Source organism: Eurosta solidaginis, chromosome 5, assembly GCF_040869045.1.
Source record: "Eurosta solidaginis isolate ZX-2024a chromosome 5, ASM4086904v1, whole genome shotgun sequence".
In the NCBI taxonomy this organism is placed as follows: domain Eukaryota; kingdom Metazoa; phylum Arthropoda; class Insecta; order Diptera; family Tephritidae; genus Eurosta; species Eurosta solidaginis.
Window position 1 is genome coordinate 33,154,085 of NC_090323.1, and position 14,651 is coordinate 33,168,735.

The following is a 14,651-nucleotide window of genomic DNA, read 5'->3' on the forward strand; positions in this document are numbered from 1 at the left end:
TTCAAAAGATACTCAAGCTTATACTCAGCTCGGATGTAAGAGTGTGAGTGGAAATGAGAGATGAGACATGGGTAGATACATAGAGTAGATTGGAATCGAGCGACATTTCTGTAATCATACACTTACCAACAATGAATAAACATACGTACATATGTATGTATATGCGTATGTAAAAATAAATGAATAAATATATATGTATGTACCCTTGATTGAGGTAGACTTTCATGCTCAATTTCTTTCCTTACTTTGCTCTCACTCCCTAGGTATTTTCTTAATTGAGGTGGAAATGTGAGGATAGAGTTCAAAAAGAAAATTTTAAACAGAAATAGGAGCGGAGAAAATGACAGGAACAAGTCATTAAAAAGTTGAAGGTGGAGGTCTTATAAAAGTAGATGATTATGAATTGGTGACATGTTTTTTTTTTCATGAATACTTTATTGGATATTTTCGTGGACTTGAAACACGGGAAACAAATGAAGGTAAGGGTTTTGGTCTTCCCAAATTTGTCAATCAACTTCCAACCGTCAGCAGCTAAAACAGGTTGTTTCAAGCCGCAGGTTACTTCGTAAACATAAACCTTATATGGCTACCTGGTCACAGGAATATTGGGGGCACCGAAAAGGCACACGAACGTGCAAAATCAGGAAACGTGCTGAACCCTACTGAGTCAGTCGTGAAGCATCATCTTCCTAGAACAATCAAAATAAATATACATGCAAATTCAAGGAGTTAGCGGTTTTCAACTAGAACTCCTCAAACACCTGCAAGATAAATAAAAAATATACTGGCCATATTTCGAAAGAAAGAGAACGGAACACCTACTGATCAGGTCAAAGAAAGAAATCTTTAGAATCACTGCCACAATCAAGGGACACTGGCTGCTCGACCTGTATGCTACGAGAATGGGGATCCCTTTCAGTGCCATTTACAGGAGTTGCTGTGAGAAAGAACGCAAGGAAAAGTCGCGCATTACCTCTGTGAATGCCCAGTCCCAGCTGAGAATAGATGTATAACTATACTGCCGACTAGGCATACTAAACCAGCAGCAATTGGTTCCTGGAAAATGTGCATCAAAGTGGCGCCTCGTGCGCTACTTAACTTAAGATCGGATCTTTCGTATCCGAGCAGAACAGGAACCAAGCAACTAAGAGTAACAACCTATTTAGCAGATTGTCGAAGTAAAATTTTTTGTAAATTTTTTTTTTTCGTTGCCAAGAATGAGGTAGATGGGATGCTAAATACTGCTTAACATTCACAGAATTTAACATCTAAGCTCTGTTATGAAAGACTGAAGGCTGTTATCGATTGCTTGGCCTTAATTGCGATTGCACCAATGGATTAAAAAATTTCTGATACCAGGGCGTTTTGAAGTCTTTGGCAGATTTTAGGCAGATGTTTTGATCCTGGCAGGCACTGATGGACTGAACGTGTTTGCCAGCGGAGACTTTGGGAGTTCCCTGGCTATCTGCTCTCCGCTTCTGAACGGGTGAGTTTTGAGCCAGCTAAGTAAACGCCATGCTGTTCCCAGCTCTATCGAGGTTTTTATAGCCCGTTATTGACCCCAGGCGCCAGGTGGAGCTACTACAATTTACCAACGATACGTGCTATATTTTATGGGCGCTTAGTCCTCAAGCAATAGGAGTTGGTCAGTTGGGTTTTATCAATGATCTAGCTACGTGCTGCATTTTACGGTCGCGTAGCCCACATGCGAAAACGGTCGGTCAGTAAGATGGAATGATTCCAGAAATGTAAAATATTTTATGGGCGCCTAGCCTCAACCAAAAGGGGTTGGTCTGTTTGGTTTAAGCAATGCCTCAGATACCTGCTAAGCTAAGTCAGCAAGCAAAAGTGGTCATCCTGTTGGTTTTTCCTAATACATCTCGTCGGTCGGCTTATCCAACCATGATAAAGGGCACTATCAAATGGGAGTACATGCTGGGCACTTTGCAGGACGATGAGATGAAATCATCGAGTCAGTTTGTGCTCAGCTATCCAACGTGGACGTACGTGATTTCTTGCAGGATATTTCCATGATCGATGGATTCGATAACTGAAAGTCAGTTTCGCCCAAATAAAAGTGTCCAAATGGGCATACTTAGTTTACCACGCAACCTAACCTAAGTTCTAAGAAAATTGCAATGAGCTTGCACTTATATGAATTCCGAAGCTTGGAAGTAATTACGGCAATTAAATTGCTTATGCACTGCTAAGCTAATGTTGCTTTGAGTAATTATAATTAAAGCGTTTCTAATGCGAAGAATCTGCCTTACTGGCGGAAATTGTATACTGCCCGAAGCGGTCAAATGGTCTACAAAAAGTGAAGAAACTGCAGCTCTCATTTTATCTTTCCCTTTCTCTCATGTACTCCCTCTCAATCATCCTCACCTTCTACTTCCCGTCTCCCTCTTGTTATCGCTCTCACTCCCCCACACTCTTTAATTTCTGTTTTCTCTCTCCTTCCCACACCCTTTGCGAGTACGTTTTCAAATAGGTCGGCGCTTCATCCAGTACTGAGCGAAATTGGGCAGTAGTTCGCGGTCTTTAGGCTCTACAGATAAATAATAAAACAATACTTACTTTTTAAATATTACATTAACACTTGTTGGAATAAAAATCCGAATAAGCGCTGGCTCTTTAAGTCACCACTTTGTCGTACAGTTTTGGGCCACCTTGTCAGTATAAACTTTCGATGAAATACTATGTAAGTATTGGACGTCGTGAGAAGCTCATCATACATACATGCCTGTTTACATATTACATTAGCACTTGTATAAATAATTGAAATGCTCCCTGGAAAATACTTATATCATATCTCCAATTCACCACTTGGTCGAATATTTTGTATCAAAATTTCGGTGATCTCATTAGCGTGAGTTTCCAACTTTCGATAAACACTTCACAACCAATAAGGCGAAGTGAATACTTAGCTCGTTGTGCATACTTAGACGTATGCGCTCTTTATTTATTACATTAACACTTGTAGAAATACAAATTCGAATATGTCCTCCAGAATGTTTTTGACGCGAAATCAAATAGTGACTTGTCGAATTATTTCGACAACATTTTGGATAGGCTAGGTTTGGTTGAACTTGTTCATGGGGTTACAAGAAGTTCGTTTAAAGACAAAACTGAAAAAACCTTTCAAAAACCAAAACCTATGTTATAAAACCACTCTATCCTCTTGACAAATACTTGAAGCTTTGTATGACCTATGGCACTCGTTGCTTTTTGATCCGAAAGCTGTACCACACCTAATGATAAGAGTAGCTTTGTTAATGTAAGGTTGTAAAACCTACATATGATCTTCAACACTTTACGTGCTTGGGTCCACTCGTTTTCTGCTTGGTCGATCATGTGAAACTCTTTTTTTTTTTTAATCTCGGCTCATCTCATTGGGACATTCATTCCAATATGCCCAGGTATCCAATAAAAATTAATATTTCCCTCTACTTCGGTTCTTTCCAGAGATAGATATCATTCTAACATATTGTGGCGAATTTTAGCATCACTAATCTGGTAGTGAATAAAGGCACAACAACAATAAAGCAAGCTGCCAGTCTTACACTCGTACATGAACACATGAATTTAATCCATTTACAGACGTACATACAAGGCAACTAAGAGATATTACGCGCACACATTTGTGGTCATCAGCCGAAGTAGTGCTCACAAGAAACGCATAAATTACAAATATACATGTATATCGCTGGTAACCAAGCAACAGAATCTAGAAGGCGAAACGTCTAGACTTTTGTAGAAAAATGCGAATGAAGCAACGGAGAGTATGAAATCAGCGCAAGCTGAGAAATCAGTAATCAGTCTAATTTAAACACGCTATCAGTTGCGAAGTGAAGTTTAATTGTGAAATATAATTGTACTACTCCCAACGTAGTCGAATAAAGACCATTTTGCTATGCAGAATATGGGAGTGATTTGTTCAACAGTTTAACGATTCGAACGTTAGCAGAAGGTTGCAAATAAGCAGAATTTCCCTAAGTTCGTTACAATACGTCAAGAAGTTGTGCTATGCAATATAATTGCCATAATTTTTGACGCAGCTGTAGTATAAGATATTTTCTGCTTTAGTCACGGCTACTACTTCCACATGAAAAACACTGCAGTGATCTAGCAGCCGGTAGGATCTGTTCATTTCTAAGTCCACACAGCATACCGAGGACCTTACTTCTTTCATTACTCCACAATCATCGGTGTACACGTGTACACCTCGTTGAATATCCTCGCGCCCACCTGTCGTCTCTGTTGTGGCTCTAAAGAGAACCATAGAAGCGCATGCTGGGAGATCGGTATGCTCTCCGCCCAATATTTGCTGGCGCTATACAACTATGGACGTACGGTCTCGGCTCAAGCTACGCCGAAGGCACTGAGCCTCGTTTCAGTTGTTAAATGTTCAGAATGGCATTCACTTCAGCTGGCATCACTTTCTCCACCACGTTGAACTTCTACGATAATTTATTGTCTAGAATAATTCCCTGTTATTTCTTCTAAGGTTTTTTCTGCAAATTCGCCCCTTCTAGCTTATGCCCACAACAAGTTGGGACCTTGTAACTCTTAGAAACAAATATATATCTGTCTTCTCCGCTTTGACCGTACACCCGACATTAAATTTTCGGATATGCATATCCCGAAGTGCACGATCCACCAAACAGATAAATCTTAGAAGTCACTTCCCACATATAACAACTGCAACGTCATATGCGTACGTCGTACGTTTGACGGGTCCCTCAGCGAACCGCCTGAGCTGTTCGTTTATGAGCAGCGTACACAGCAGAGGTTATAGAACCGCCCCCTTCGAGTGCCCCTGTTCACTGATTTCGGGACTTACCTTATACAACCCCCCTTGTGAAGTAATCTTCAAGCAATTTAACGTGCAGCTGATCCACTTGGTTATGGTTGGATGTTCTTCAATTAAGACAATCCCTGACCACCCATATTGTGGAAAGCCCCAGAAATATCTTAAAAGGCTCCTAAGGCATACTCCTTATATTCCTGGGTTTTCACGATGCTTATAACCAACCTATACAGTTCCACTTTCACCGACTTGCCTTCAGTGTATGCATGTTGTATTATCGAGAACATTTTTTCAACTTATGGAGTTAATGTACACATCCAACAGCCCCTCAAAAGCTTTGAGCAGAAATTATATTTGGCTAATGGGCCTGTAGTCTCTGTGATACATATGATCAATCTTCTTAGCATCAGGTGGGAAAACTACACGAGCAGTTCTCCAAGAGTGCGGTACATGACTCAGTCTAATGTACCCTTCGTATATTAATTCGACACACGATCGATCTACTCGAAATTTGCAGAATTGAATTGACATTGGCCAATTAACACGTCATTACCCACTCCGTGATAAAAGTGAAACTGCTGTCTGTTGGCTTAATCATCTCGCGATAGTAAATGTGTGTCGACAAGCGCCTCAAAATAATTTGCACAACTTCTTGACCATTCCCCAATATTTTTCTAGAATGGTCCATGTACTATGGTTCCTTTTTCTAGAACTTTCCTAAACCGCCCTGTTTTGCTGGAGCACAAAATATCCGCTCGATGTTCTGAAACTTTCAACCTTGTAGATCAGCAGCAGGTCCCTATAATAGTTCCTGTACGCTTCGGTTTCCGCGATTTTTGTCAAGATAGCTAAAATTAATCAGATATGAATAAGAAATAGAAATCTGAAACAAATTGGCAAAAAAAAATTGGCAAATGTTATGTTAGTTTCTCTCGACTAACCATGCATACTAGTCAACCTATTAGGTTCGCTAGAAATACGCTACATCCCTTAAATTAACTTTTGCTCACTTTTTAGCCACTTATGTATGCTTTAGTGCCCTTTGGATATATCCATGCAAAATGCGCAGATAAAATTGCTGACCAACCAGTTATCAAGATTTTTGTTTATTTACTGTTACACACACACAAATATACTAATATGCATTGCTGCATTGATGGATGTTTTTTTTGTAGGTATATGTGCATTGTCTGTATACTTAATCGCAAATCCTAAAAAGAATCTTTGCTCACCACAAGCAATTAAACTTGTCGCTTATAATTGCATTTACGTACACAACAGCTCTGATTCCATTTTTCACTTTTTTTATTTTCCAGCTTTTCAAATCAGGTCTTCAACTTACGTTCTATACTCCTTTAATACGTTCTACGGACATTCTTTACGATTGTTGACATGAGTTGGCTGAGTGACAGCTACTAACAACTTAGATGATGGCGTAAGTGTGTGAGTTGAAAGTTGAATGCAAGAGTAGTAGTACCAAAAATAACTGTCATCATCCTCACTAGCATTAGAGTCAAGGCGTTAGATATGTATGAATATGTGAGATTTATACAAATGTGCATTTTGCATAGTAAAATTTGGTGCGCCTTGTCGTATGAGTAACCTCATTTGTATTTGACAGTATACATTGTTTCTAGCTATGCATGTTTATATGTCCCTATATATATACATATATCTTTGTGTTTGTATGTGCATAATTGCTCCTACTGACGCTTTGCTGTAACCGATAAGATAAGTTTTATATGTAGATACTAAAAACTTTGTTGCTTTCAGTTGTGCCTTTGGAAAGAGCTAAGAAGTCCAAACATATTCTTCTTCTTCTTCACAAAACATTTGAGTTTGTTGATTACTTCTAAACTTGAAGTGGATTAAGAGTGATACTGGCAAGACAGCTGAGTGTACGATTTGGGCGTATGGCAAAGGTGGCTAATTTATCGCAGAGTTGAAAAGTTCGAGCTCAGGCATTGTGGGTGAGCTAGTGTGGGGGGCGTGCAGTTGCTATTCAAACCACAGAAGTCTGCATGTAATGCAAATGGAAGTATAAAATAGTAAACGAACTTAGCTGAAGAATGCAGCAGTAATTCACGACCAATTTCCGTGGTCGGATTAGTGAAAACTTTAAACTATTACAAACAAACAAATAAGTCACATAAGAAATAGACAGATGAAAAGACAAGTTATTAGTTAGCTGTGGGTTTTTATGTGCAGGGAAGAAAGGAAAGGCTGGTAAGTTGCTACAAAAGTGAATGAAATGCCAGAGGTGTTGTGAGTCTGTGTTCAGCTGAATCGAGTGGGGAAGTTTAGTAAACTTGGGGGGGGGGGGGGGGGGTGTTCACGACAAATTATTTCAGTATACATACATATATTATACCGGCTGTTGTGGTGTGGTAATAGCGTGCTCTGTCTAACACACCGACGGACCTGGGTTCGAAACAAGTTTTTTCAGTTTTAAAATAGGCTAGAACTGCCAAATGAACCCAGTAACAATACATTCGATTTGGCAGTGGATAATACATTATAAATCTCACGTTTGCTAGTAGCGAAATAGCGAGGCGAACAAAGTGGTTCAACAGTAACGTCTACAAACGCAGCGACACTAAAGCTTTCAGTTTGGAGATAGTGGAAACTTCACCAAGCATACTTCTTATTAACTACAAAGAATAAGATGAAAACAACACCCTTTTGAGTTACAAACATTTGAGGTTGTATGGAATGATACCACATGCGGAAGACCTTTCTTAGTACCCACAGTACACACAAAGCGCGAAGAACAACGTCCAAGGTAAAAAAAAAAAACAAAACATACTATTACATAACGTTACATAACATAACATAACAAAACATAACATAACATAACACACCATAAAATAACATAACATAACACACCATAATATAACAAGACATAACGCAACATGACATAATAAAACATATCATATAATAGCATTACATAATATAACATAACATAAAATAAAGTAACCTTTAACAATATTGACTTATGTACATTCTATATTGGACTATATTGTACGCAAATACACATCAAAATAATTTCGAAGTTAATTTTCATAGAGAAATCAATCAAACCTATTCATCTTTTTCAAAGGCCATACAATCGTTGTTTTGCGATAGTAAAACATCATCATTAATATAATCATAATTGATCCTAATTGGAAACTTTTTAGGTTTATGCAGCTCTTATAACTAGACATTTTTATGGAAATTTTGTACCCTCACTAGGATTGGCCCCTTGGTTTAATTGTTTATCCATAGCGCATGACTACGTGACTGAGGAGCTTAGGGTCTTGCATCCAAGCCATTACGCCTTATAGAATGGTGGCCGGATTTCAAGAACTGCCAGCCTTCCCTTTCTGGGTTGATCTGCGGAGCTTGTATATTGGATGATATGCAGCCAGGGATATATATTGGGCTGCATTCCAACGGAGCCTTATCGATGCTGGGCTACTTCGGGAAGTGTTTATGTCGATTCTGTGGCAGACTGTTCATTTCCTTTTATTTAATATTGGACCAATGAGCCCCTCCTTATCGGGTAGGTAATCGTACGACCAAGATAAATGATTATCTTATCCAATATAAATGAAGATCCTATCTTAATAAGGAAGTTGGAAGCAATAAAACGTAGTTGAAAACGAAGGAAAACAAAAGCGCTACGCGCGGTGTGTCGGACTAGGGGAGCGAAGTTGTAGAGAGTGAACAAGCGTCATGAAAAAAAGCGTGGAAATTTAAAAGGAGAAGTATAGTGAAGAAGGCTATAGACCAGAGGGTCTTGGATATCTTTCTCGCAGTACCGATCTGCACTAAGAATCGTCAAATGCTTCGGAGCCACGGTCGATTCAACAGAGCTGGAGCGCGAGCGCTTAGAGTGGGCCCGTAAGGCGTTCAAGAGATTTGCACAATGGTGTAAGTTGATAGCGTGTGACAACATTGCAAGCTTGCAGCGCCTAGAGAAAGTTGTTTCAAACCTCTAAAGGCAAAGCTCGCATGCATTGTTTAAGGTGAAGGAAAGAGTGCAGATCCTCACAATACCAAAAGTTAAAACATGGATATGGCGGTTGGTTATAGGCACGGGTTTTAATGAATAAGGTATACAGAATTAAAAAATACCTACAACTAATAAATTGTACTTGCTTCCACCTAAGGTATTAACGTATTAAACTAACAAAACTTCAAGCGACATTTTAGTCCTTACCTAGTGTCTTATGATTTTTTATACAGATCTTACATTTTACATTTTCATTCCACTATCTATACCACATACATCTTTACTTCTTATATTCCTTTTATATACCCATACTTTTTATTTTATTCACCCTTTTTTGAGCGCAATGATGCGATTAATACTTTGACATCGTCCTCTAACAAAGTTTAAAGGTCATATGTTTATGCGTATGTATGTATGTGTGTCTTATTGCTTGCGGTTTGTACTCCTCTTCAAAAAAAAAAAAAAAGACATTTGTTGCGTTCGCTGACTATTATTACTTGCTTGACTTTGTACGAATGTCCTTTTTTGTGTTACAAAATACTTAAAGTTTTGGCTTTTGGCTTACTGCACTTACACATACATATATATATATGCACGTTCTTATATATGTCTGTGCACTTTGGCTGTGGCAAAGTTGCTAAAGCTTTGCCTTCCTTTTATTGCTTTTGTGGCAAAGATTTGTAAAATTTCTTAAATATTTCGTTTTCTTACTTTTATTTGCATTTTTGTGCAATTGGCCTTTTGTTCGTTCATTCGTTCATTCAGTTCGTCGTTTGCATACTTTTGTTCAAAGCTTGTTGGCTATAATTGTTTGACATGCCTGTCAGCGGCTTAAATTGAATTGGAATGAAATGCATTTGTAGCAAGTCAAAGTGACAATGGCAATAAACGTGTCAAAGGGTATGAATTGAAAAATAAACGAAGATGTTGAGAGAGAGTAGAAGAAGAAATGTCTCAACTCAACGATTACTGCTTAAGTTGGTTTGAATTGAAACTTCAAATAGGCTTACAATAAAAATATGTTCGTATAAACCAATTATAAAGCCTTAATTTTTTATTTTCTGAAATATTGAAAATGTTTACGGTATTTTGAAAACATTGCTGTGATATTTATGTATGAAAATAAATTATATTTCATCTGCAGATTTGAGTTTCACCTTAAAATATTTTACTTTTTTTTTAGTTTTTTGACTTACCGCTTCGACTTTCACTTTCAGCTGGCTTGAGCTGTAAAGCACGGTTCATCTGAAATCAGAAAAGGAGAATATGTTGGTGAGAATTCATATTTTAATTAAGTTTTGTGAAAAAGGAAAATTTTTTGAATTTCTATCAAAATGGTTTGTCTGACCACAACATTTCATGGCAAAATAACTTAATTTCTAATATACGAGTCATGTCACTTTATGAACTACTTTAGTGTAAGTTGTAACAGGTGGTTCTTAAAGGAATTAGCAAACTTAAAGTGTATCTAAGGAAGAACTTTCAAAACTTATTTAGTTGAAAGAAGGAGGAAGAGAATATTAAGGTAGACACATGGAACTCGAATATTGTAAACTAAGGGTTAAAAGAAGAGGTTAAAGGAAAAAAATTGAGGGTAAGGCACGAGTCATAGGAAGAGGAAAGATAATAGGGTAAGTATGAGTACATGCGAGAGGATTTAGTAAGAACAATAATTAGTTAAAGAGCATAAGAGAAGGATTAGGGGTAAGAATAAGAGAAAAAGTAGCACAAGAAGTAAGAGTAAGCGTGAGAGTAAGAGTAGGAGTAAGAGCTGTAGTAAGAGTAAGAATAGAAGTAAGAGTAAGCGTAAGAATAAGAGTAAGAAAAATAGTGAGAGGAAGAGAAAGAGTAAAACTTAGTGAAAGAGTGTCAGCAATAGTAGAAGTAAGTGTAAGAGTTAGATTAAGAGTAAACTAAAGGACAAGTGTAAGAGTAAGAGTAAAACTAAATAAGCAAAGAAATTGTAAGGGAAGGATTAAGGATAAGAGTAATATTTAGAAAAAGAGCATGGGTAAGAATGTCTAAGAGTAACAGTAAGATAGGTAGAAAGGGTAAGAAATAGAGTAAGGTCAGGAATAATACTTAGAGCAAGATTTATAGTAAGAATATGTGTATCTTGAAACGGTGCTCACTCCGTGCGATTTGACTCCATACTAAATTTGACAAGTGATTGCAAATTACATCGAGTAATCCCCAGCAGTGGTGCATAGCACCATCGCCTCCCTAAAAACCGCTCATACGCACACAAACTATGTATTAGTAATGACACTGGTGCTTGTGGCACCTAATCTTTCAAAAGCTTTTCAAACATTTGGCCGCAGCACGTCAGGCGAAGGCACAGAAGATTCAGGCCTTCATCCCGACAAACGTCGGTTTAATTTAAGAATGAAAAGTGGCACCACCTACCCACTTCTGTTTAATTTCAACATATTAAGTCTCCATTCGCCAACAGAAGGAACTACTATTTTCCTGCCCATGCTACCGACTGGGCAATAGATTCAATCCCTGACCTTGAAAAGATGAACTAGTCGAAAAAATAAATAAGTACCTAAGGTTTTATATTCGCCAGCGGCCTTCAAGACCCATGTTACTTAAATTAAATCTGGAATAAAAAAAACAACAACAAAGCCTTAAGTCTTTTGTCGGCTGCGCTTGTGAAAATTTAAGGAAAATCTGCTTAAAACTTCAAAGAATGTCCATTAATACGTCCCGCTTGTTCCCACAACTTAAAAAGAAAAAAAGTCTATAGAGCAGCCAATACTGCACTTGAAATTGCGTCGAAATGTCTCCTTATCACCTGCTGAATATCATCTACATAATAAGGCAAAAGAACTCAATATAAGGGAAGTTAAGAATATATCGACAGAAAAGTATTAATCTCTGTAATCATTAAGGATTAACAACACATCCGCTAAATCTAGAAAAGCGCGAGGAAGAAGTAAGTCAAATCCACACAAAGCACCTTTGCTAGGTCGCGCCCGGTGAACAATGTTATTATTACATTACACTCTAGCAGAAGTGGAAATAAGTCTAAACAGGAAGACACTTGTCACTCTGGTTCAACTTTGCGCTAGATATTGTAACAGGTTACACTGTCAGTTATTTAAATCCAATCCGAACAATAGAATTGTGTGTCCCACATGCGATATGTTCTCAGTTGACATCAATTATATCTTCAACAAATACAACGAGGAACCAAGACCTTTTAAATCAATGATTCACTCCTCTTAATTTCAATGATTTGACCGTATTGATTCTGCGAGTTTACTGTCGTTAGAGGACTTTGATGAAATTTTGTGAATGGTGGCGTTTACGGAATGAGACAACACACTGTTAACACAAAAACAACAACTTCGAAATTTCAAATGAATAGTTAACAAACATGTTTTCTGTTTTTTCTTACAGTTTTTAGTTGCTTAATCGAATATTTGGTGTATACGACCAAACCAATCAGATATTCGGAGGATTCAAAGGGGTTGTTAGCGCAATTTGTAGCTTGTTTTACCCAATTTTGAGCTTCAATCATCCGTAAAGGATACAACTTACTAAGCACATATTCCTCTCATGACCTCAAGCTCCCCAGGGACGCGGATGAATGGATAAGCTGGGAGCTTCAATGTGAGCATACCAAATCATGCCCGCGGTGGTCAAGCTGTTTCCTTATTGCTGTAATTTTCCGGAATATACTGGATCTAATCCGGCAAAGGACTTTTATCTTCGAAATTTTAAAAGAAAAACTTCAATGAATTTTATGTATGTTGGAACGATTTTCCGACCTTCCTTGTCGAATTTGATTTGTGCACAAATCGTTCAAATATACATCGATTATCCACCCTCTCGGAAATCAGCAAAACAAAAAAATGAGTTCTATGAATTTTGTTATTCAAATTGCGCAAACTAATTTCATAACTGCTTTAATAAAATTTGAAAAAATTTTACGCAAATTTCGAACTATTTTGTTATAGTTTTCGAAGAATGTTCCAGATTTCCTTCCATATAAAAAGAAAATATGAAAGACCCTTTAAAAAAACCTTAAAATCAATGCGATTTAATAGACCTTTAACTGGACGTTCTTAGACTAAAATTGATTGACCTACAACAATGCATACTCAACAAAATTCGGTGAAATTCAAATAAAGTATTAGAAATTTTAATACAAGTTTCTCTAATTTCCGAAAATTTTCGAAAATGTTTTCGAAATTGATTGGCACAATTTCAGTTAAAAAATTTATAGTGTGTTTTTCTTAAAATATTGAGAATAAAGAAGGTTATTTTACGAAATTTCGAAATTTTTACTTAAAGTTTTCGAAGAATGTTCCAGATTTGCTTCCATACAAAATAGAAAATATGAAATACCCTTTAAAAAAACTTTAAAGTTAATGCGAGTTTTGATAGACCTTTAACTGGTACTTTGTTAGATTAAAATTGATTGAGCTACAAGAATGCATACTGGAAAGAACTCAGCGAAATCCAAATAAAATGTTCGAAATTTTCGAAAAAGTTTCACTAATTTTCGAAATTTTTCGAACACGTTTTCGAAATGCTTTGGCACAGTTTCAGATCAAAATTTTTGGAGGGTTTTTTTTATAAGATTGAGAATAAAAAAAGGTTATTTTACGAAATTTCGAACTTTTTACTTAGTTTCGAAGAATGTTCTACATTTGCTTCCCTATAAAAAAAGAAAATATGACACTTAAAAAAACATAAAAACAATGTGAATTTTAATAGACCTTTAACTGGTACTTTGTCAGAATAAAATTGTTTGAGCTGCAAAAATGCATACTCAAAAAAATTCAGTGAAATGCAAATAAAATGCTCGAAATTTTCGTAAAAGTTTCTCCAATTTTCGAAATTTTTCGAACAAGTTTTCGAAATTTCCTGGCACAATTTCAGATACAAAATTAATAGAGGGTTTTTTTTTAAGATTGAGAATAAAAAAAGGTTATTTAACGAAAAAAATTTCACCGTTTCTTCCGTATTCGCTGCTGGGTATGGCTGCTACTTCCACATTTCTTATCATTGCAAACCAAAACTGCAGACCCACCGTTAATTTCATTACTTGAACTTCAAATGGGTAGTCTTTGTTTTTCTTTGCTACTTCTGCAATACGTTGATTACTGTATTTTATTACAATAGAGCACAAATCCGCAACAAATCACCGGTAAAGTTAAGAGAAATTGAAATAAAACAAAAAAAATTAATAAAATGAGAGGTGAAAAAAAACTACCAGCTCCTCACTACAACTACACCGCAAAGGAATTGAAATGGGTTACCAAACGCTTAAGTGCAATATAAGTAAAATAAAAAAGTAGAAGAAATAGAAAAAATACATCAAAAGCAATGAGTTTTGTAAGGTGGACACAAAACAACGAAGTCATTGGTTCAAGTGGATCAATGTGCGGCTTTGGAAAAAAAAATGTGAAAAAGGAAAGGATAGACACTTATTTAGGCAGACAGATAAGCGGAAAGAGTTGTGGAAAATACATAAAAGGTAGAACAATTTTGTAAAAATTGGTAAAAGATTGAGTAAACTCGAAAACATGGTCTGCACCCGAATACTTAATTCTTGGTAGAGTTGCTTTGTTTATTTCGCTTTTTTGTTACAACAACCAATTTTGTTGTGCTTAAATCATTCTGAACAAGTAGTCATTGCTTTTTGGTGGATTTTCAATTGGATTTGTTAAGTTAAAATACTTATATATATGTAATTGTGTGTATCTGTTTCACTGCAAATTCTTGACCTCGTCGGCTGATGGGTGATTTGGTCATTGAATTGCATTCATTGCTATTTACTATTGTTGTTGGTTAGCATTTAAGTGGTGATTTAGTTGAATAATTTATTAA

The 14,651-nt window shown here is 36.7% G+C and overlaps 1 protein-coding gene across 16 annotated transcripts in view; it reads right to left on the minus strand.

Moving 5' to 3' along the window:
- The window catches only part of LOC137251744 (CUGBP Elav-like family member 4), a 922,306-nt gene that overhangs the window by 730,725 nt on the left and 176,930 nt on the right, over positions 1–14,651 (minus strand). For all 16 annotated transcript variants that reach the window (XM_067786552.1, XM_067786542.1, XM_067786541.1 and 13 more), the window contains exon 3: positions 10,004–10,052. In XM_067786552.1, the coding sequence (XP_067642653.1) occupies positions 10,004–10,052 (49 nt within the window). The remainder of the gene's footprint in view (positions 1–10,003; positions 10,053–14,651) is intronic.